The sequence below is a fragment of the Nymphaea colorata genome, chromosome 2, assembly GCF_008831285.2.
Source record: "Nymphaea colorata isolate Beijing-Zhang1983 chromosome 2, ASM883128v2, whole genome shotgun sequence".
NCBI classification, from domain to species: Eukaryota; Viridiplantae; Streptophyta; class Magnoliopsida; order Nymphaeales; family Nymphaeaceae; genus Nymphaea; species Nymphaea colorata.
In genome coordinates, this window is record NC_045139.1 from 27,904,911 (window position 1) to 27,929,881 (window position 24,971).

General features: G+C 38.1%; 1 protein-coding gene across 4 annotated transcripts in view; it reads left to right on the top strand.

Moving 5' to 3' along the window:
- Positions 1 to 5,281: 5,281 nt before the first annotated feature.
- Positions 5,282 to 24,971, top strand: part of LOC116249077 (YTH domain-containing protein ECT4-like) — a 33,479-nt gene continuing 13,789 nt past the window's right edge. For 2 of the 4 annotated variants that reach the window (XM_031622198.2, XM_050075813.1), the window contains exons 1-2: positions 7,016 to 7,187; positions 7,266 to 7,437. In XM_031622198.2, coding sequence (XP_031478058.1) covers positions 7,131 to 7,187; positions 7,266 to 7,437 — 229 coding nt within the window. In that variant the 5' untranslated portion in view covers positions 7,016 to 7,130. Of the gene's footprint in view, positions 5,373 to 7,015; positions 7,188 to 7,265; positions 7,438 to 24,216; positions 24,691 to 24,971 lie in introns of those variants that run through there. The other 2 variants (XM_031622197.2, XM_031622200.2) reach the window with 2 other exon arrangements.

Here is a 24,971-nt window from a genome sequence, read left to right on the forward strand (position 1 = left end):
ATTCACATTAAGACCCTTAGTTTTGACAATAGTATCGTGTCTTAGAATCAATTTTTTGAAAATTTTGAGAAAGAGCATGGTTTGCATCATCAATTTACATTACATGTCACTGGAATATAGTTGTGGAGCTCAAGAATAGGCACCTTCTTGAGACCACCAGGTCACTCTTATTGCAAATGAACATGCCTGAAGTGTTTTGGAGTGAGCGCGATGGCAGCTTGCTCTATTATTAATTGAACTCCTTCAAAGTGCTTGAAAGGGATCCACTTGAGACTCTTTTGAATAAGAAAAATCAAGATTAGTCATGAAAATTTCTGGGTGCACCATTTATGTTAAGGCCCAATATGTCGATAAACTCAAGTCCTAGAAGCTAGTTTTTGGGACACTCTTTGTTGTTTGTGAACACTCAAATTTTTTTACAAGTTCAAATGACCATTTTACCCTTCACCATGATATTTTTCAAATAAGTTTTCAGTGACCAAATTTGAAAAACAATGTGCCATTTTGGAGCCAAACACTTTTCATACCAGCATTGAACACCTAGACCCAGATCACCTAGGTCGTCCAAGCTAAAAATTACTTTTTTGCCCTTGCCTCCCAACATTGTACCTAGAAAGCAGAAATTCTTCATCAAATTTTTTGAGAATTGCTTGACATTTGAGTAATTAGGCCATGTTTCAATTTTGCATGAACCTAGGAGTCACCAAAGTTATTCTAGTCTGAGGCCAGCTTCCCTATAGCTCAAATCAACTCCCAAGACTTAAAACTGTGATCTCTAGCTCAATTAAGTAAAAAAAATCTACATTAATGGAGAGAAAGTTTTATTTCACTAATTTTGAGTCACTCAGCCCAAGTTCCAATCGTATGTTAACTTGCTAATTTCTACTCGGTCTTTTTCTCTCTTGTTTTCGGGGGCATGAGCTGAAGTTAAGCTACACCCAGAAGGATGAGCTAAAACTAAGCTAGGTCAATGTTTATCATGTATAAGTCAAGCTTTTATTAGTTCAGTTTGAGTTCATTCATCTCGGGTTGAGTTCAATTCAGTTTTGAGTGTTTTCTCTCTATTATTTTCGAGGGTTTGAACTGAATTTGAGTTCAACCTAATAGAGCTACTTGAAACCGAGTTGGGATTATTTTATCATGAGTAAATCAATATTCTCTAAATTTGGTTTGAGTTTATTCCTTTCAATTAGAATTCAATCTAATTCTTAAGGACATGGAGCTCATTCCTAGTACTTGCTATGCTCTGTAAACTGTTGTCGAACTCAGTTTTGAAAAATTAAAACGAATTTCTCTAATCTTTTAACATGTCCTTACAGATAAGTAGATTTCACAAGCATCTTTAGCTCTACTTATAAAAATTCTAATAAAATATGATTTTTATGGCCTTCCTTGTTTTCTATTTATAAATGTGTAAAAATTGTTTTTGATTGTTAGAGCAATTCGAGAGAAATTTTTCAGCAAGATTTTAATCAAAGTCTATTTAGGAAATTGGCCATAGGTTGATTCAGTCAGATCGAGAAAATTCATTCGAAATTCTAGAAATATACACAAGGGAAAAACGGATATTTTTTGAGTCATATTCTTTTGCATAAACATAGGGTATAGTTTACATATACTTTGGTTTATGATTTTCTATTATCATAAATCCTTAGTTCAGGCTCATCTCTTTATTTGAACCGATTTCAGCTCACAATCACATGCAAGGGCATTTTGGTCATTTGTCACTATGCACATAACTTATATAAAACCTAACTAAGGAATTATATGAACCTAAGTTAGCTTTTCATGAACATTTCATGGATATGGTAGGCCAAAGCACAAGCTCTGCCTATCGCAAACCAAAGACTGCACACACCTAGGTGTGAACCCACTTTTTTTCAAAAACTGAACCTGACCCAGGTCTAGCCTACGTCACACAGCTTGAACTCACCTAACCCAGCTCGAGCCAGGTCCTGATCCTTGCTATTTTCATATCTCCATTTCATACTTTTGATTCAGATGATATATCTAAGTCTCATTTCTATGTGTGGATATCATATCCAAGTCTCAATATCAGATCTATCTTTATTGATCCAGACCCATTATTCTCCTTTCGGGACCTGGATGTTGAATCATAATATAAATTTCAATACCATATTGGAGCTATCATCTAGAATTTCCTTGGATCTAGATCTAGATTTGGGTTTCAACATCAAACAATCCAGGATCCACCTGTGTGCATAATGCGCATTATATATAAAAAATGTATCGTGATTTTCTCACTCCATGCTTTCTATTCATTTGCATGTAAAAACTTGTTTTTTTTTGTTGGTGTTGGATCTAGTTGGGTCATATCCTACATTCTTGGCAGTGTACCTTTTCTTTTCTTATCCTTCTTACTTTGGAGGATGCAGTTAAGGTGACTTACATTGTAATTGTTTTTTTATCCCTGTGCAAGTGTTGAAGGGGATGAATGAATAAACCAAGTCACACAGCCATTGGTTGTTTTCTCTCGTGGATGTAGGTCATGTGATTGAACTATGCAATTTTGATGCCCTGTTTTTCTTTTATGCTTGTTCATTTCTCTTCCTACAAATCTCTACCTGAGCAAGCTCACTTCTATGCCTCCTATGGTGAGGCAATGTGGCAAAGGAGGTTATCAAGCCATCAATTTGAAAGGAATAAAGGAGGAAATGGCTACTATTTGGTCGTTAATTGTTATTGTTTGTGCTGAAAGAGATATAGATACATTACATACTAGAGTTATAATTGCTATCAAACTCATATGCATAGAGCTACAAAGAGAGTGGAGGCAGTCACTAGCAATGGCCATAGATTTGTAGTTGGCGAAGGTTATGATGTAGATGAGTTTGAACTGTTGATGGACTTTGCATCAAATGGATTTCCAAAGGAACACACCACTTACTTTCACTAACAATAGAGGATAGAAGCATAGAATCCTTGGAACAATAAAGGGGAGAAGGAAATGGCCTCAACATTGGTGACCTTTGGAAGACTGGAGGGCAGAGATGAGGATGTTCCATTGCAGGTGGCTAAGGTTCTAAGAAGCAATAGAGATGTTGACATAAGTTATGAATTTGGTTAATCTCTATCAACCAAGTGTTTTTTTTTCCTTCTGGGTTATGAATTTGGTTAATCTCTATCAACCAAGTGTTTTTTTTTTTTCCTTCTGGCTTTAGTGGCCTTTAACCCCTAGTTTTATGCTTCACGATATTGTTCTATGCTTCTAGTGTTTTGAAGAGGGTCTACCACTGCTAGGTGTAGTAGTTTGGTGACTCTCATCCCTTGTATATTTTTTGTTCTGTCTATATCCCATTTGTTTCTTTAATAAAGGCCGAGAGCCTATTTCCCTACATCATTCATTGGAAGTATGACAACAATCTCACAAGAAGCTACATTGAGGTTTACTCTACATAAGTTGTGTTAATTCTTTGTGTCCTAAGAGACATCTAAGCATTTTTTTTATACATTATCCTGAAATTTCTGCACAAACCAGCAGGTTATAAATCATGCATGTAATGACCCCGATCCACTCCTGAGCTCAGACCTCTAGTCTGGTGGATCCCAATCCGCCCCCTAGCAATTTCAGTTTTAACCAGAAAAAAAATAGAAACCAAGACAACTAGCCAATTCAATAGCTCCTCTTGTAAGCCCTTGAAGATATCTCACAATCTTCAAAATGAAACTAAACTTTTGGAGTGTTACAATCCACCCCTTAAGGCACACACATCAAGGCATGTGGGACCCCATGTTTAAGTGTTGAACTGTTTTTTGATACCATTGTAATGACCTGATCCAATCCTGACAACTAGCCACTTTAACAATCCCTCTTATAAGCCCTTAAAGAACTCTCACAATCTTCAAGATTAAACTTTTGGAATGTTATAATGCATGAAAAAGTTTCTTTGTGTAACATATTTGTAGGTGCATTAGTGCAGAATATGATTGATTTCCTTTTAAAAATACTGCTGCATTTGAGAATGTCATTATCCTTTGTTCACTTGTTTTTGCATTGGCCCGCCATCTTATTTTTCACCTTTTTAATGTACAAATAATTGTAAATACTTTTTATATAAAATTAAATAAAACAAAAAATGTATGATTATAAAAAAAACAAATTAAAAATAAAAATGTTGTAACTGTTGGTTACTTTCAACTGTGCACAATCAAACACTACTTGATAGAGCACAAATGTTAGTGCTATGAGATCAACATCTCTTCTGCAATCGAACAATCTATTTTTTACAAATCAACCAACTCAATTAGAGAGACTGTTTATGCTGGTTCATTATGCAATTTATACATAAATATGCATTTCAATTGGGTCTTTATATTGCCAATGGATTAGATATGGATTGGATATCTACTTATCTAGTTGATCTGCTTTAAAAGAGCTGCACAGGAGAAAAAAATCCAATAAAAAAATTGAACAGGATTTAGATTTAGATAAATATAGGATCAGATTTAGATTCATATTCAAATTCAATTTTAAATGAATATTATATAACCAATATGTATATATATATATATATATATATATACATATTGAAATTTCGCTTCCTAATATATCATAATTTAGTTCAGATTTAATTGTGTATTCAAAAGTTGGATTCAAACTGAAAATGGAAGTCGAACTCCAATTAAATTCTGATTGTGAATTTCAAATCAAATTTGAATATGGCATAAACTTTCTTTATGCATAGTCGAACCTGAATATATATACATCTGAGACTGAATGTGGTGAGAATGGTAAATCCGATCTGAATTAGATCTATTGACATTGTTATGTTTTAGGCTTAATTTATCAATCCATTTCAATCATGTTTGAATCCGAACCCGAGCTGGAGTTGGAACCATTCAGCTTGGTTAGAGTTAGCATTTCTGTTCAGGATCCATAATATCCAAAAAACCGACTAATTTGTACCGTTGTAAATAGGAAGATACTTTAGGCCGCCAATTTAGTTCATTTAGTTGCCCTTTGGCAATAATAATGTATTTTTGTATTTTATGAATTTGCCATAAAAATGCATCAGATTCATTAAATACTTGTCATTGTGTCATATGAATTTACTTCGTCTTTTAAGGCAGGTTAGGTTCATAGAGCAGTAATAGAATGTTACTGTTGGATATGAATCTATTATTTGAAGTCACATCCATATCCAAACTCTGACCCGAACCAAATTGTGTTGTTGCGGATCTGAAATATTAGGTTTGACGAAGAGACGGGTCTGACATGACCCGCCCCGAAGCAGATGCACATGGGCCATAGGTGACGTGCCCCGCTTCCTTCCAGCTTAGTAAAAAGAAAGAGAGAGAAAGAGAGATCACCTTCGCTTCCTCGCGCCTGTTAGCATCGTTGCCTCTCCCACGTAAGTCTCTCTCGAACTTTCTTTGTTGCCCGCCTTTGTTACCGGCTAAGTTTAGGGCTTTGGGACGGAAGAGATCTCTTCGCGACTTCTCGCACAAGAAACAGAAAACCTAAATTCGCGAACGAAGAACCTAGGTTTTTCGATTCGAAATCTTTATAATTTCATATCTTCTTTGTTCCAACTGATAGATCCGGGAGTTTGGTTATAGGACATCTAGCCGTTGGCGATTTTGAATATGGAATTCTGAACTTATTGCTCACCCTTTATGAGCAAATCTGGTTGATTTGCGAAAGTTTCATCTACAAGTTTTGAATTCGAGAACTTTGTTAGTTGGACCATTATTTTGTTCAATTTATTTCTGAACAAGTAAGGTTCGGTGGTAGGTCTAGCCCCGTTAATCGCACGTCGCGGCTTCTTTCAGGAGCTGACGTTGGTTTCAGGTGCATGGAGGCAGGAAATTTAGAATGCTTATATCTCGAGTTGCAGTATTACTATTTTGATGATGTTGGCTGACGCTGAACCTGCGTTCTACGTTGGCACGATCTGTATACAGAGTTGTAGCTTGAGATGATATGCAGTTTTCTGCCTTTTTATGATGGTTCTGAAGGTTTAATATGTATATTGGATAAAAATGTATTGATGCGCTCATCCTCCAATTGCCAATACATTATGGATGTCGTATGGATGACTGATAATTCCTTATTTAATTGTGGCACTTGACTAGGGACTGTTATCTCTTAGCATGATTGATGGCATCCAGAATGCTATTTCTACTGTTGTAGTTGTAGTCTTCTCAATGGAGAATTAGTGGCAGTTGAACTATTCTTTTAGACATTTAGACGGAACTGAACTTAGAATCTTTGTATGTAAGAGGCTGCCCCTTAAGTGGGGAAAGGCGTATGTGTCAGGTATGTTTAAGATCATTTGATTTTGTGTCGTTTGGATTGGTATAGGTCCAACATTTTTTCCTTTGTGGTGACCTTTGGATCTCACAGAAATCTTTTTTCCTACTTGTAATTATCTTGTCTATAAATGTATGTTTTGCATTCTTATGGTTACTGTCTTCCCATGCACACTTGTGATGGACAGATGGGGATGTGGAACACATTAATTTTGTGTTTTTTTTTATATAAATAGGCTTTTCTTACTGGACCAGTATCATATTTTTGCATCATCCAAGAAAAGCTGAACATGACATTCGTCCGAGACACACAAGCATACAAGCACTCGTACATTCGTATGAGACCCACAAGCATACAAACACTTGTACATTTGTACGAGATTTACGAGCCCTCGTACTACGGTACGAGATTCATTAGTATCCATGCACTTGCATTTTGATGTGAGATTTCTATGCTCCGGCGCACACAAGCATGCAAGCACATGCACGCCAATGCATGAATTTCACAAGTGCTTACAAGCATAAGACCTTTCACAAGCACACAAGCAACCAAAGTTTAGAAGCACAAAGGCATTCCAAGTTTTCAAGCAAACAAGCATGAGCTTTTACAAGCCTACAAGTACACTCATCGCTAGATTAGAACGACGACGACTCTAGTGGAGACGACTGTTCCAAGGCGAACAAACTCTCATTTGATAAATTGAACTCACTACTGATGTCCAGCGCTTTGGTTAATTTACAGGTCTGTACTGCTGATGTGCTGCTGCATAGGAGATATGAAACCATTTTGCATTTTTTTTACCTGTTAAATAACTTTGGGAAAATCAAACCCCTCACGTAAGATTTCTTTGCTGAATATGTTGGTGCATGATGCAAAGGCCAAATCTTCAGATGTGGAAGGTGTGAAGGAACAGGTACTTGTACCTCTGTCTGCAAACATTCTATATTAGATGTAGAAGTTCATGGCAGCTATGATTCACTTCTGTTTTCAGCCCGTGGCAAGTGAAGGTGAGAAGATGGCCTCATCTGATGTCTCGTTAGATTCCTCCACAATTGATTGTTCAAAGGATGTAGCAGGACAACCTGGCTCACAGGAAGTAAGTGGAGTGAGTAATGAAATGCACACTCCCACTGTATATGCACCTCAACCTATTTATTATGGAGGTTAGTTCTGTCACCTACCATCCCTTTGGATATGTTTGATTTTGTTGATGGAATAAACTTAAATAACGTTGTTTGTGGTGCTTGTGAAAAAGATATTGAAAAGAAAAGTATCTTGATGGTTTTGCAGAGCCTACTCTTTCTATTATTTGGCTGGGTTTCCATAGAAATTGCAGCCTGCTAAAGTCAAAATAGCTGAATGGTTAATTTCCATCTTTCACTGGCCGTCTTTTCTGTCCAATTTTTTGCTCTGATCTAGCTTGATAACTTTCCCATATGAACTTGCTTAGTGTAACCACTCCATTTCTCCTTGAGTCACTGTGCAGATTTTATGTATGCCTGTTGTATTTTAGTTGTAGACCAAGGTAATTTTATCTATTTTTGCTCCTCTTTAATAAGCCATATCTTCATGGTTAACATTGTCATTCCTTTATGTTTATGAGGTAAAGGGAGCTAGGTCATATAGATTGTTATAGTCTTTTACCTTTATCTCCAAATGGGAAAGTTTCTTCTCCGAGGCTTCATTTGTTTCAAATGCTAAAAGAAAAATCTATAAGAGTTAAGACATGGATTTTGATGTAAAAAAAGCAACTTCATGAGAAAGAACAATTTGACTTTGCCAACAAAATGGCATGACTCAGGACAATATGCTCTTGGTAGTGCTGTGCCCTAAATACTTTCATTGCTATACTATTGGTTGTGCCACACCAGTAACAGTATTGTTTTCCTGCAGAAACAACAAAAATCTCTAAAGCAATAGGCCCCAATAATGTATTTTGTTGTGTGTATACTGTATACTTTGACATAACATTGGAGCTGTATTAGATATTTGTGTTATTTAGAAGGACTTTTTGTAATGTAAAGGAGAAGAAGCTATGTCACATGGGTATGGGTATGAGTGCGGGTATCGGTGCAGGTACGAGTACAGACCATTTTCAAAAAACTTGGGTGTGGGGGTATGGCCATACACACACAAATATATATATATATATATATATGTCAAAACATTTCAAACAAAATAACATATTCACATATATATATATATCAAAAAATTACAAACAAAATAACATATTCATAAATCATGATCCAAAATCTCTCCAATTTTTCCCACTTCTCTTCTCCTTGCTCTTCTTTCGACCACCGTCTTCCAATCACCGGCGATTGGCGACTGAAAACTCTCTTTTTTAGGCGAGTCTCGTTCAGTCCTCTCTCTCTTTCTCTTTTTCTCTCTCTCTAACTCATCTCCTGAAACCCCTCCACCTCAACCCTCTGCGTCGAGGCGCAGGGTCTCTGCAAACCCTTTGCCTCAAGGCAGAGGGTCGAGGAAACCCTATGCAAAATTCCGACAAGCAGTCCCTCTCCTTGGCCATCGGATCGAATACAGCAACAACCACAAAATATACAATCTTATGCATTAACGGAAGAACGAAACTCGATCAGAAATGAAGAAAACAACAAACAAAAGAACAAAAATGAAGACGAAGTGAAGAACCATCGTCGTTCGCCCGCCATCGTTCGCTTGCCATCGTTCTTCACAAAACAAACGAAATCTCCTTTGCCACTTGCCGTTTGCTGTTCGCCGCCTGCCGTCATCGGTCTTTGTCGGTGAAGAGTGAAGACGAAGAACCATCGTCGACGAAAATATGTTTAAGGGTTTCGATAATTTTAACGTGAAAATTGTAAAAAATGTTAAAATGTAAAACATGTTAAAATCTATAATCGGACCATTTTGGACTCGATCAACTTTGACCGAGTCCGAAAAAGGTTGAATTCGACCCCGGGTATGTTGACCGTACCTGGTGCGGTCAACACTGCACCCGCACTTGTACCAGTGTCATATCGGTACTCCTCAAGAGGAGTACCGGTGTTACATAGAGAAGAAGGAACAATTTGCTTTTGATCTTAAGATGCATTAGATCTCATGATACTTTTGAGATTGTACCAGCTTGCCCTTTGTACACAATGACATGCACTCAATTGAGAATTTGAAACATTGTCAAGATATTGTACTCGGAAAAATATCAGCAAGCTTTTTCTCAGGCATTTTTCCATGAGGTTATTTTTCTCAGCAAATTTCGAGAAAAATCTGGGTAATTTTTTTTAAGAAAATAAAAAATTTTAAAAATTAGAAAAAATAAAATAAATGAGAACTGAGAAGCTAATATTAAACCAAAAAATTATCAAAATCGCGAGATGTTCATTTTTGCCGAGTGAGATTTTTTTGATATTTTTATTTTACTTACTTTTCTCGTAAATATCGTGAGATTTTCAAAAATTTCACAAGATCTGTGCCAGTGGTTTGAAATAGGGATCACCAGTTCTTAATCTTGGAAGATCATCCAATCATGAACTAGTGTGATTGGATCAATTTGACTTTTTTTTTGGCCGGTTGTAGTGGTTAGTGCACAGATGTCATCGAGCTGCTGGTATACATATTTTAATGGTTGAGATTTGCTGTGCCACTGTCATTTTTATATGAATATTATCTATAATAGTTGTTTCAAGCTTCTATGAAGTGTTTTTAGGTGATCAAATAGATGGAAGTTCATGGTAGGTTTCATCTTAGCTGGTGAGATGAAGCAAATTTGATACATAAGCATATTTTGGTGGTTCATGCCTTCATGGTGACCATGTCTAGTTTGGCGTGTTAATTAGCTCTCCTGCATATCAGTCCATGCATTTTGGATTTGGTTTTGTTTGATATTTCATATTGCTTATTTGTCACAGGGTTTTTAACTTGCTAATCCACTGCATTGAGTTTTGCATATTGGTACCAGTTCTACTTGTTCATGCTTGTGTAGGAGCTTTGGAATATTTGTAGTTTGAGAATTACTTAAGATGGACAAAGAAAAGGTTCTGCATGTGGTCTGATGAACACTAAATATTTCTCTTGGGATGAATATCTGAAAATATACTTCAGGGCATTGAATACTAGAGAGTATGGGGGATAGGATAAAGGAAATCATAGGTTGATGATGAAGACTATGCAACAGCTTCCTCTGAGTGGGATAAGAACTTTAAGCAAAGTCATGGGCTTTGGGTTTGGTAGAGCATGTTATAGCTCTAAGAAGTTTAAGAATAGTAAAAAAATAGTTAAGTTTGATGATTCAGTGGAGTTCTTGGAGTATATGTATGCTCAAGCCAACTGGCTGGGACATGATTTGAAGAGATTATAGTAGAGAAATTAAACTATGTTTCTTTGCTTGCTATTTCAGCAGTTTTCTGTTACCCTTACTATAGGTTGCCTAACATGGAATATAGTATTCATATTATGTCCTTCTGGATCATAGTAGATGTAAGGGACATGCAGAGTGTGACAGAGTAGAAGCTGAAGCCAATGATAAACAAGAAGCTATAGACACTTCATGAGCTGAACTTGATAGAGTATGAGTAGCATTATTCATCAACCTGTTTTGCCTTCTCTGGCACATTAAATAGTTTATTTTTCTTCAAGAACCTGTTTTGCCTCCTTTGGTGCAGTGAATAGTTGATTTCATGGTTAAAGAGGCAAGGACAAAATTTGGGTAGTAAAGGCTAAATGAGGTAGTCTTGACTGTGACTTGAAGGTTGGTGGTGAAGGGGGTAGTAGGTCTATGGACATAGAGAGAAAATGAGTTCAACCATTGAAAGATGAACTGAAATGCAGTATTATATGAGTAGCCAGCCTGGGCCAAGTATTTGGCATGATTTTGTGGCTGTCCACCAGCAAAACATATTAAGTGCCTTCTAATCACTTGGTTGATTAAGACCTTCATTTATCTGTTGTGTTAGGGATAATAGGTTGTGCTAAGTTCCACTTGAATAAAAAAAATATTCTCACCAGAAGTTACTTAGGAACACCATATGTCTGTTGCTATATATGCTGCATGCCCCCAGATATGACAGTCATCTACAAATTCCTTCTGTGTTTTTCTTCATCCTCGGCCACTTCAAGGTAGGTTAATCTGCTGGTGGCTGCAGAAGGTGGTCTTCATGTGCAGCGCATGGAGTGGCATGGAAATGCTCTAGGATTTACCAGAAAAGGTGTATCCTGGCAAGTAGATGTAGTTATTATAGTGGATCACAGGATCAGCCTTTATTTCTGTTTGATATTTCCTTCATTTCACCAGATTCTCTTCCACTTTTTGCCTTAACTTTAGGATGTTGGGGCATTGAGAGTGGAGCTCCCTCACTTGCTCCCATAAAGTAAATGTTGGAACAGTTTAGCTGGGAGGCTATTCCTGCAGCCTCCGGAGAATTCAAAAATTATTGATTTTTTGGGTAGGCCATCTACTACTTGGTTCTTTTCTCCTCTCTGATAATTCATTGCAAATTTGTACCCCAGAAGTTTGGTAATCCACTGCTGCTGCATAGGGGTAGTTGCTTGTTGGCTTGGCAGATAGCGAAGACTTTGATGATTGGTGACCAAAATGAAGTGATGTCATAGATAATGTGGCTAATATTGAACTGCTAACACCAACATAATCATAATTTCCACTCGTAGGCTGAGAGCAGCTCGAACCTTCCTTTCAGATTCAACTGAAAAGGTTATCGGGTGTTTGCCATGTGACATGACTGCACTTATACTAGTTGTCGAAGCATTTGTTCAACTAGCAGGCTTGATGAGGTAAAGCCAGCACAAGTTCCTCAGAAATAGTTTTCTTTAGTTGTTCAAAAGCTCTATTAGCCTGATTTCTCCAATAAAAGTTGTCTCTGTGGAGCAGGACTGTTTAAAAGGAGCTGCTAATTTGACTGTGTACTGTAGTAGCCTGGTAGGCACAGGGATCACCGAAGCTCCTTAATTGAGCCATGTTGAAGAAAAGGATGCTTGATTACATTATCATTTTAACCTTTTGCTGATGTTCCCACAAATTCTAAAGTGCCTTCTCTAGGTGTTTCAGGTTCTTCTTCCATGATTTATTGTATATCAAGATGTCAATGAAGAAGACGAGTATGACTTTCGTGATGCGCCTTGTCATGTTGTTCATAATGTTTTGAAATGTAGCAGGGGCATTCTTAAGGCCAAAGGTCATTACTATGAGTTGATAGGGAACTTCGTGTGTGCGAAACACAATTTTTTTTAAACTCTTCCTCCACCATTGTAATTTGATGAAAATCGACATCTAAATCTACTTTGGATCACTACCATGCTCCAGGTATTCCATCTGAAGCTCTTATATGAGATATATCAAATACTTATTTTTCATCTTATCAACATGTAACGTGCAGTACTGCATGCAGGATCATCATGTTCCGTTTTCTTTCCCCCCCCTTATGATAAGGAGTACTGAGATGAAAAAGGTCTTTGGTTGGGCTTTATGATACCATACCCCTTGTTGCAATTTCTTCCTTTAGCTTTTCATTTTCTTTCCGTTGAATGTGTGAATTGCCACATGGTCTAATTGCAACAGGCTTAGCTGCCTCTTCCAGGCAATTTGATGATCCACTCCTCTACTTCGTGGTAGTTGTGGGGCTTTTCAGAATCATAAGAATGATGCCTTATTAGAGCATATCTTTGGCACCAACCCCTGATTTGGTATCTTCTTTACCTATGTAGCACTCAGACACTTGCAAAGTCAATGCTTGAACTCTTGTCTTGAAAATTTTGTGTGATAGGTGTTGTGGCTTCTTTTAATTGGGGGTTCTTCATGGAATTGGACCATAGTTGGCAAGCTTGTCAATTGCACTCAGAACAGTCAATGACTGGTTGCCAGTTCAATATGTTGACTCTATGACTTGGCTAGATATGGTCGTAAAATTTTATGAAGTATTTCTAGCAGAGATTAATGAAGAAGTTGAACATATTTTTAAAATAACAACTAACAAGTAATATCAAGTATATAAATCGAACAACCAGAGTTTATGATGCAGTCTTTAGAGGTTCACGCTCTAAACCCCATGGAAGAATGCAACAAAAGCAAAGTTGAACAAACCAAAAATGAAGAGAATGAACAGAAACAAAAGGGGGCTAAAATTAGGGCTAATAGCCTAATACTCATTAATCTTGATCAAGGAATAATCACAATGAAGAAGCATGACCTTTAAATAGGGTCTCCAACACCTAAGCAGTGAGGACATTTTAATAGGTCTGGATCCAAATAAATAGACTAAAGAAATAAACAAATGCCTAATAAAGGCACTAAGAGAACTATTGCATCAATTTATGAGCATTGAACACAAATTACAGCAAGCAATTACAAAATAACAACTAACAGCTAATAAGCAACTTTTAACACGTAAAAAGTTGTCAAGTGCAATCAAAATATCAAATAAGTGCACAATACGTAATGATACAAGGCGTAACAAAATTAAAGTGTGCAAGACCTGCAACAAAATTAGGTGGGCCACAAAATGCATTCTCATGTTCAAAGAAAGGAAACACCTTTGAAACTACTACTCCTTGATATTTTTAACATGAAAAATCAGAAAACAGATTAAACACCTGACAAACTAAAGGATCATCAAGGATTAAAGTTGAATTCAATTTACTATTGCTAGAAAGAAGTGAGAGAGAGAGAGAGAGAGTGGGTTTGAGGTTGCTAGAGAGGGGGAGACCCCAGTCCTCGATAATAATCATCAGGAATGACTGCGGGCCGGTTGGGGGGAGGGGGGGGGGGTGGATAGAGATTGTTGGGGACTCAGGAATGAGAGAGAGGGAAAGGCCCTTCTCATTGCAAATCTTGACTTCAAAGTCAATAAACTAAGGATAAGCTTTTAACACTAAGGTCAGAAGTAGAAGAACACAAAACAGAATGAAAACAGTTGTATTTAACCACAGTAAAATGCTTCAAAGAAGCATATCTTACGAAGGGGAATGTAACGGCTCTAGGTAGCCAATAACCATATCCATTGGAAGGCCACCAGCTAGAAAGCTAGCTTGTTGGAGCCTCCAACAGCTATAGGCTGCAGAGCTTTTGCTGCAACACAAAAATAATAAAATAAATAAAAAATTAGAAAAAAGAGCATATAACGCCTCTTATACATGCAGCCCGATGCTATATATAGATACACACACATACATATACATATACACACCTTAACACTGACAAACCCTGAGGTTTTGCGAATTGCTAGCACTATCCTTGATGATTGTCACAGAGTTGGGAATGGAAAGAGGGAGTCAGAGAGAGAGTGACTAATTTATTTGATAGTATTTTGTTGGACAGCATTGCCGGGGGATGGCCCGCTAGTGACCGTGGCCCTTTGTCCTCTGGTGAAACCACCGCAATAGGCAATGCTCCAGGTGCAGGACAAAAGGTTTCGATAGCTTATAGTGGTGCTAGTGTACCCATTTCAAGTGTAAAATTGGGTCTTCAAAACCATACAAAATGCTGTATTGTGACATATACTACCAATTGGATTGGACCAAACTCAGCAATCTCAATCCTAATTCTTCAATTCGATGATTCAATTGATCTAGGCTCAATTCCTCCAAAGATAGGTTTGTATGGATCCAGTCCTGTATTATTACCCAGCTTCTAGCCAATCTGAGCTGACTCAGGTGATTCCCAAATAGACTCCCTGGGTTTGCTTGTAACTCCACCTATGTACCGCCTAATCCAAATCTCATGGACATCCTTGCAAAGTCCTGTCACCCGTTGGGTTGAACACAATAGGGCATTTCTGGTACTGCTATATTCCATGGGACTTGTCAGCCCCTCTCGTAGATAACATGTGGAAATTATCTTCAAAGTGTACTCCCTGTATTTCTTGGTGGCTTTGACTGCTGATGGTTCGGTCCTTGCAGTCTTGCACCCTTACTTCAAATGGTATATGAGTTCTAGCTTGGTATTTACAATAAGTTGCAGGTCAACTAGTGTAGATCAACGTACTAACCTCCTTGTGATTGATGTTGCTTGCCAATCTTGTGGCTCTGATAGCCTTCATTCCCTCCATTTCTTGCATTGACATCTTCAGGTCCACTTGATTCTCTTCCTTCGATCTAACCTACAGGTCCTTCTCTTTGATGTTGCTTGCCAATCTTGTGGCTCTGATAGCCTTTATTCCCTCCATTTCTTGCATTGGCATCTTCAGGTCCACTTGATTCTCTTCCTTTGATCTATCCTACAGGTCCTCTTTTAGATTCCTCATCCTCTTTATCATGTACATGCTTAATTGTTTATGCTGATGTCCAACCATCCACTTTTCCTCCCAATTACAGTCCCTCCATGTCCTTTCATTTGTTTTTACCTTTTTAAGATACATTGGCTTGTCTTTTATGGCATTTGATTCAGCTTACCGTTCATCATGGCTCCTTGCTTACTACCATAGATTGACCTCAACTCCATACACTCTGGTAGATTTTGTTCTTTTTCTTGATGATTTTGGCCATGTTGAAGCATTTAGACAATAAATGAGGTTGAGCAGCCTGGACCTCAATTTGGAGTTCTTCCTTTAGGCTCTCGGAAGGCATCATGTTAAAGCTTCTAGCAGCCAAACCAATAACCATGTGACTGACAATTTCAAATTGTGCCTGCAAGGATCCCTTTAGCTGGATCATTATTAGTTACAATGTTAAAATTAACATAGCAAATGGGCCAAATATATACCACAATTGCCTTGGTGAACAACTCCCAGCTTGATCACTCATGGAGGCCCTCGTACAAATGATATTTCTTGATGTCCTTGCCCTCCAACCTAACTCCGGTATTTGCTATTTTAGCCTTTGGTCAGATCCCTTGAGAAGTGAGATACTAGTCTGCCCTAAAACCCTAGTTAGGTGCATCATCCCTATGGAACCTTGAAATTTTTGACTTTGCTGGCTGGTATTGCATTGAGATATTCCTCTCATTTGGATCAAATGACATTGTTCCCCTTGGTCTAGTCGAAGATGACTATCCCTTTTCTCTCGATCCTTCCCTCTACGACTACCTTCATTTGGCTGTGAGGTCAGGCCTCTTGACTGATTTGCCCTTGACATTGATGCTTCTTCTAGTGCCTGAGGCATTTCCTACTGGATGAGATGCATTTGGTGGGTTTTTACCTCAGGAGGCCTTATAGCTTTTGTATTATGCTTGCAAGGTGCTTATGCTATTATTGACTCCACTCATCATCCTCTCCCACCTTGCCTTCAATGAATTAGCACTAGGGCATGGAAAGATTTCTCCACTTCGAGGAGTTCTCTTGACAACTCTCCAATGTCCCTCTCTTGGGGCAAGTCCAATAATTTATAGTGGGGAAATCCCAGATGCATCTTCTGTCTAACAACAAAAATCTTCCAATTTTTCGAAGCTGACTTCTTAGTGGAATCTAAAGAGTTAATAGTGTGTCACCGGTTTGCAAGGGATATCAAGCGACCACAATATCGTGTGGAATTTAATATAACACTGTGGTTCTTGAATGAAGAGGAATTGGAAAATTCTGTTGCTCAGAGGCAACTTTAAGAGTTTCAAATATTTATTATTGTTAGATTTAGATCTACTCTTTTGTTCATATAATGAGTCGGTGATTGCTCCTTGTTAGTTCAGCTTGCTACACTTCTCAAGTTAATTGATTAAATACAAGGTCTTATATTCCACAACATTTCGCTGTTTCAGCTCTGACATGTGGAATTTGCTATTTGAGGTTCCAGTGCCGCATCCATGTTGACTTGAGGGGATCACTGTGTCTTGGGTGTGGTAAGACGAGTGTTATCCGTATCGTATGATATGGGCCCGTATCATGCGATATCGTATAGGTTTTCCAATAGGTTATGCCTATGATATGCCTAGGTATTGTAAGCATATCTCCCGCATCGTGCGATATGGGGGTTGTATCGTACGATACACGATACTATTTGATGGAAAAAGGGATTTTTTTCATGCTTATTTTTAAAATAGTTCATCCCTCCCGCTTTAAATATCTCTAAGAGCTTTTGGGGGGGGGGTGGTGGGGGTGGTTTGCTAGTTTTCTGGAAAAATTGACCATATATTGGTGAGGACACTTTGTTAATATATGGTTTGGTTCAAGTCATACCTGACCCATTTACACCACACGTAGCACATAATGGGCGGTGGAAAACTTGTAATATTTATTTTATTGTTCTTTTGTGTATTTTATTTGTAACACTTAAATGTAATTAGTTTAAGTAATGACAAGGGCCAGTTGCTCACCCAAAAGGCCCTAATTTTTCTTCTCTCTGCTTTCTTGGGCAACCTCATTCTCCTCTCTTCCTCTCGTATCTTCTTGAGACTCCATCTGGTGGTAATATATCAAAATCTTACATGGTATTAGAGCAGGTTTTGCCATTGAGAATGTCCGGTGAGAGTTTTTGATCTCTGCCCTAATCTTTTTGATCTCTACCCTAATCTCAAAACTGCTGTTTTTCTGCCCTAATCCCTCTGATTTCTGCCCTAATCCTGAAAGGCTGAAACTGCTGTCTTTCTGCCTTAATTTCCAAGGCGATCTATCCTAGTTCCTAAAACTTCAGCCCTAATTTCCCAAGCCGTCTGCCCTAATTTCTACACCTATCTAATTTCTAGACCTATCGTGCCCTAATTTCCAAAGTCGTCTACCCTAAATTCCTATCCTTGTAGGTATAGCCTCAAAGTCCAAATATGGATCAAAACCGCAACTTCACCATCTTGTCGTCTAGCTTCTCTCTCAACTCATCTCACAAAAACTGAACCATACCAACCTATGTCACATTGTACGGGTACGGGAAAGCGGGTACGGCCTACGGGTACTGGGTACGACATTTTCGCCAATCTTGGTATGGCGGTACGGTGATAGTTATATATTTTTAATTAATTATATACATGAAATCAGCAAAAAAGTAACATAAATATAAGAAAATAATGCCAGTTTTGCCATAGATATGTTGTATGAAGGTAAAGGAGAAGGAGGAAGAGGTGTTAGGCAAAAATAGGTTCATTTAAAGTGACATAGGTATTATGTATGAGAAAGAAGGAGGAGTGCCGTACCACCGTACCGGTACTGGTACTTGGGCCCTTCTCACGTACCACTGTGACATAGATACCAACTATTTGACATGGAAACGTCAAATAGTTCTCTTTATTAAGAGTCCTTGCCTCTATGGACACCTCAATGGCACCACACCTGCGCCACCAAAATGGATCATGCGGGAAGTAAAAAATGCTGCAGGGCAAGTTCAAGAAACCATCACACAAACCAATCCTGAATATGAGACATGGATGACTCATGATTAGTCTCTTGTTGCATACATTACCTCCACACTATCACTATCAGAGGTCCAGAGGAAGTCCTGGCGGGCGTTGATGATGACCTTTCAACACTTGAGTTATAGAATGTACTCACTACTACATATTCTCAAGTATGAGAAGTGAGATTCATGCAACTCAAGAGGCAGTTCCAAGATAGCAAGCGAGGAACACACTCAGTTTTGGAGTACATACATGAAATAAAAAATGTCAGCGATCATAGGACATCCAGTCAGTGACAAGGACAAGGTAAAGAAGGCTCTGAGTGGATTGGGGTCAGATTTTGATGTTTTCTGCACTCCTTTAGAGGTGTTACATGTTCTTCTTTCTTTTGAAGACTTGAAAGCAAAATTGATTCAACATAAAGCAAGTCGTATACAACGACAAGACTTGCCACCTTCTGGCAGTCACAATATATTGGTCACTAGTACCCACGTCTTGCAAGGATGTCGTCCTCGAGTTTGGAACTCACAAGCAGGGACTAGGAGAGGTAACACCAAACACAAATGCACAGGCGAATGTACCACGAAGAATACCCATTTGTTTTTATTGCAATAAGAGATGTCATTCGAGCTGAAAGCCTGAACACCTAGAATGGGTTTCAGTTTCCAAAACACCTGCTCGAGCAAGGTTAACAAACCCTCGATCGAGCGAGGGTCTGAGAGAGAACAGACCTTTGCTCGAGCGAGTGTTTGAGGGAGAACAGATCTCACTCGAAGAGGTTAGAGAGAAGATAGACATTCGCTTGTGCAAGGGTTTGTGGGTTTCAGAAACCCTTGCTCGTTTCGCTCGAGCGAGGTCTTGGCTCAAGCGAAACCCTCACTCAAGTGAAACCCTTGCTCGAGCAGAGATCATTGGGTTTTTGAGACCCTCTCTCGTTTGAGGGAGAGAGGGTTTCAGAAACCTTGTTTTATCTGATTTAGAGAGAGAGAGAGAGAGAGAGAATAGTACCGTTGTCGCAGGCTGTTGCCATCAACAGTTCCACCGATCGCCAGATGTTAGTGCTGATCGAAGGAGTTCGTTGGCATTAGAGGATGAAAGAGGAAGAGAGTGAAAAGAGAAAAAAGACAAAAAATGAAGATGAACCAATGAGGAAAACAATCAATATTTGTTGCTCCAGCTAACGAGCCGAGTTAAGTGAGCTTCGTTAAACGAACTCGAATTCGGCTTGCTAAAATAAACGAGCTGAACGATCAACTCGAGCTCGATTTCGAGCTGAGCTTTAACGAGCCGAGTTCGAGTTGCTCGACTCGTTGTTTACCTTAGAGGTCATGTGAAGTCAGAATGCTGGCATAACCCTCAAAATAAAGGAAAACAAGTTAGGCGTGAAAATAAGATAGTAGGGCCACCTGCGTCGAACACAATGGCGACACAAAACATTCTTCCTGATGTGTAGCAGATCTTACTTACAACTTTGTTCAAAGTCAATCTTAAGCAAAATGAAGAAGGATTATGGTTTGTGGATTCTGGTGCCGCAATTCACGTGACTAATGACGCAGGTAAGCTTTCTATTTTTCTTCCTTATTTAGATAAAGGCTCAGTTATCATAGGAGATGGTTCTCATCACAAAGTATCTCATATTGGAAATGCACATCTATCCATGGCTCATTCTTCCATACCTTTAAAAAATGTTCTTGTTGTTCCGGATGTCAAGAAAAATATTATTTTCGTGTCAAAGTTTATTGATGATACTCGTTCTTTTGTTTAGTTTACTCCATCTTCTGTTTATGTCAAGGATGCTCGAACCAAGAAGACATTCGCTGAGGGTGTGCGCAAAAGAGACATGTACGTCATTGAAGAAGCTCCAAAAGTGTCCAAGTCATGTGTTTCAGATTCATCTTTTTCCAGTCAGAGTGAAGTCAATCTAATAGAGTATGATAAGTCATCCATTGGCATGATTGTTTAGCACGTTGTAGTCGGTCTTTCATTCAAAGTCTTGTTGTAGACGGACTATTGCATAAGTCTAGTTTGAGTCCCGTCAATGAGTCTAGCATGTGCTCAAACTGTCATATTTGTAAAAGCCATGCCTTACCTTTTCAATCGATAAATAAGCGAACTTCAAAGTTATTTGATACCATATACTTTGATGTTTGGGGGCCTGCTCCTATTTCTTCTTCTTCAGGGAGCAAATATTATGTTGCTTTTATTGATTCTTATTCGCGGTACACATGGATCCACTTTATGAAAAGCAAATTAGAGGTTTTCTGCTTGTTCACCCAATCCCATGCCTTGGTCCAAAACAAATACTCTTGTAATATTGTGCATTTTCAATGTGATGATGGGGGCGAGTTCATTTCCAATGAATTTACTGAGTATTTACTAAATCATGGGATCACTCGACAGAGTATTTACTAAATCATGGGATCACTCGACAGATTTCCTGTCCTCACACACCACAACAAAATGGTATTGCTGAAAGAAAGCACAGACACATAGTTGAAAGTGCATTAAGTATGATGTATAACACAGATGTGCTCATGAATTTATAGATTGAAGCCTTCCATACTGTTGTTCATGTCTTGTTCATGTCATTAATCGACTGCCATTATCTCTACTTGATTTCATCTCCATTCTTTATTTTACATCAAGAACAACCAAATTATGATGACTACGTGTTTTTGGATGTGTCTGTTATGTCCATGTTGATATTTCTTTGAGAAATAAGTTTCAAGATCGATCTATTATCTGCAGATTTGTGGGTTATGCAGATAGATGTTACAATCTAAAGACTAGGTGCATGCATATTTCACATGTTGTTTTTGATGAGCTCAGGTTGAAGGACTTAAAGGAGCCACATGCAACATTCAATGCAAGAGATAATAATGCAAGAGATAATACATATGATTCATGGCTAAACGCTGAAATAGCAGGCCAAGGAGCTGATGCATATCACACACACAGTGACAAAATTATTGATGAATTCGAGGCAGCCATCAGATACTCAGATGGACAACACGCCTCTATCTACTCAGACAAACAACACGTCTTCACCTAATCGTTTTTCAAGAATGGTATATACTCGATGATCAGTTACAACAACCGCTCCAGAAACTGTCATTACTTGCCCATGTAGATCAAAACATGTGCGGCACCTTATTGATAGATGGGTAAGCTATGATAACTTCTCGTTAGATTTTCAGCTTTTTATGACAAAATTGAGCAAAAAGGTGGAGCCAAAATGTTATGAGCATGCATGCAAAAGCAAATATTGGATCGAGGCCATGAATGAAGAAATGACTGCCTCAAATGAATGTCAAACTTGAGCAATTGTTCCTCGTCCAAATGATAAGAATGTAATGGGTTCAAAATGAGTTTACAAACTCAAAGATAAACCCGATGGAAGTATTGATAGATATAATGCTTGTGTTGTGGCTAGAGGCTTTACTCAATAGTATGGGAAAAATTATGATGAGACATTCAGTCCAGTTATCAAGATGAGAATGATCCGGTTTGTCACTTCTCTTGCAGTTTCACATGGATGGACTTTATATCAGTTGGATGTTAAAAATGCTTTTCTCCATGGTTTTCTAAAAAAAGAAGTGTACATGGAATAACCTCCAGGTTATGCTACCAATGATCCAACTCAATGGGTCTGTAAATTACAAAAATCGTTATATGGGCTTAAGCAAGCATCTCGCTGATGGTTCGATAGATTTTCTCTTCATATACAACAGGCTGGTTTTCTCAGAAGTTTGCTTGATCATTCCTTATTCATATATCATACAGGTGAAATTACAACTTGGCTACTCATATATGTAGATAACATAGTTCTTGCTGGAAATTCTCCATGTCATATATCTAATGTTAAGGAAGTGTTAAAGCAACAATTGAAGATGAAGGATCTTGGGGAACTACAGTATTTTTTGGGTTTTGAGCTTGATAGAAAGAGTGATATGTATTGGCTCTTATGCAACACAAATATAGTCTTGATATATTGGATAGAGCAGGTATGACAAATTGCAAGCCCATAAATACTCATAGTGTTCTCAACACAAAATTGAATGCCTCTAATGGGAGTGATTCATACTCAAACCCTAGTTTTTATCGGAGAATAGTTGGCATGTTGCAATATCTCACATTTACACGCGCAGACATAGTATATGTAGTGAATCAAGTATCTCAGTTTATGCACGCACCCACAGAAGGACATATGGATGCTATTAAACGTATTTTGCGCTATCTTAAGGCTACTCTTGGGGATGGACTCATCTATACAAGGAAGTGAACCATTTTGAATGGACATAGTATTTCCACTTATACTGATGCAAATTGGGCAGGTGACCCAGATGATAGACAGTTAGTTTTAGGTTATTGTATCTTTCTTAACTCCAATCTTGTTTGTTGGAGTAACAGAAAACAACGTGCAATTGCCAGATCGAGCAATGAGGCAAAATATAGGGCCATGGCTGTCGGTGCAGCTGAAGCTTCATGGTTACGTCTTCTTCTTGGGGAACTCTCCCTCCCCATTGCTCAATCATCTCTATTTTGCGATAACCAAAGTGCCATCAAAATTGCTTTCAGTCCTATCTTACATAATCACACTAACATATAGAGATTGATCAACACTTTATTTGCCAGAAAGTTGAGGAGAGCGAAATTGTTCCTATTTATATATGTACGTCTCAACAAGTGACTGAACTATTTACCAAGGATCTTATAGGGCATCATTTCTAGGAATTGAAAAACAAGTTGTACATGATCAAACCTCATGCACAACTTGAGGGGGACTGTTAAGATATGGTTCGGGTCAAGTCAGACCCGACCCATTTACACCATACGCAGCACATAATGGGCGGTGGCACACTTGTAATATTTATTGTTCTTTTGTGTATTTTATTTGTAACGCTTAAGTGTAATTAGTTTAAGTAATGACAAGGGGTGGGTGCTCACCCAAAAGGCCCTAATTTTTCTTCTCTCCTTTCTCGAGCAGCCTCATTCTCCTCTCTTCCTCTCATATCTTCTTGGGACTCCATCTGGTGGTAATATATCAAAATCTTACACACATAACGAAGAAAATGAGGATGACGATGATGATGATGATGATGATTATCGTTGATTGATGGCAATCATGAATTTGGCACTTGGCAATGAACAATTATATGTGTGAACTTGTGATATAATCTAAAATACTTTAAACTTGTGACGGATGCTTATTAATTATTATGTTATTTTGATCTATGAGTTCTCATTTTTGAATGTGTTGTTGATATAATGGATTATGAATGATGAATTATGAATGTTCTTTATGTGATGATTTTTCTGTATGAAATATTTTCTGAATTTTTCCTAATCTTTTTTAGTTTTTTTTTGAGTTAAAAAGTTAATTTTATGATATGTTATGCTACATTTACGATATGTTATGATACAACATATAGGTCGGTCCGACCGATACGTGTTATGTTTCAATTTCTACAACATTAGGTAAAATAACCCAGACTAGGAAGAGGAGAGGCAGGAGGAAGGAGGAGGAGGAACATACCTGGTGGGCAATGGAGGGGGTTACCACACACACGCACACACACACACACACACACACACACACACACAGAGAGAGAGAGAGAGAGAGAGAGAGAGAGAGAGAGAGAGAGAGATTTTTGTTTGGTTTAATATTTTTAGCATTCAATCCTCCTTTTCTTATATTTACAGATAAACTTGTACACTTGAGGAAAACCTTTTTTATGTTCTCCTATGCTGATTTTGGTGAGTTTACCTTATGGATATTCACCCAGCTTTTATATTTTTTTCAGTTTTTGTTTTACGTTCGAATGGTATTGTCTACAGTTGAAGTTGAGTATAAGGCTATGCCCATGCTGCTGCTGAGATAATGAGTATGGTGGTTGTTACGTGTGTTGGGATAGGTACTTGTAAAGCTCACCTTGTATTATGACAGTGGCATTCATACGGCTAAACTATTGGAATTTTATGAGACAACGAAAAAATAGGTTGTCATTTTATAAGGAAAGCATATTAGGAGAGGTAACTGCTCTTGAGCACATGGGTTTTGGAGGGCAACTTGCAGTTGTACCCAATGTATTCACTAAGCGCTCAGCTCCATTTCTGTTGGTAAGATTCTTTTAACAACAGGCTATGCTAAGCTTGAGGAAGAGTGCTGAAAAATGTAAGTTTTGATGCTGCTTTTTGAATTTTAATTGTAGACTAAGGGCTTTGAGGTCTGTACCTTCTTAGGCCTTTCTGAGGCTTAGTGTAATCAATTTTCGGATTCCTTTCAGGGCCAAGGGGCATGGCCAATATCAACTATAGTAGTATTTCACCCATTTACATTTAATAAAGAGAGTTCTACTAGAGTATATTGATTTAGCAATGCTTTGATTTTATTCTTACATGTTTTTAAGATGTATGTTTTAGATTTTGATTTGTATTGCAATTATTGTGTAATTG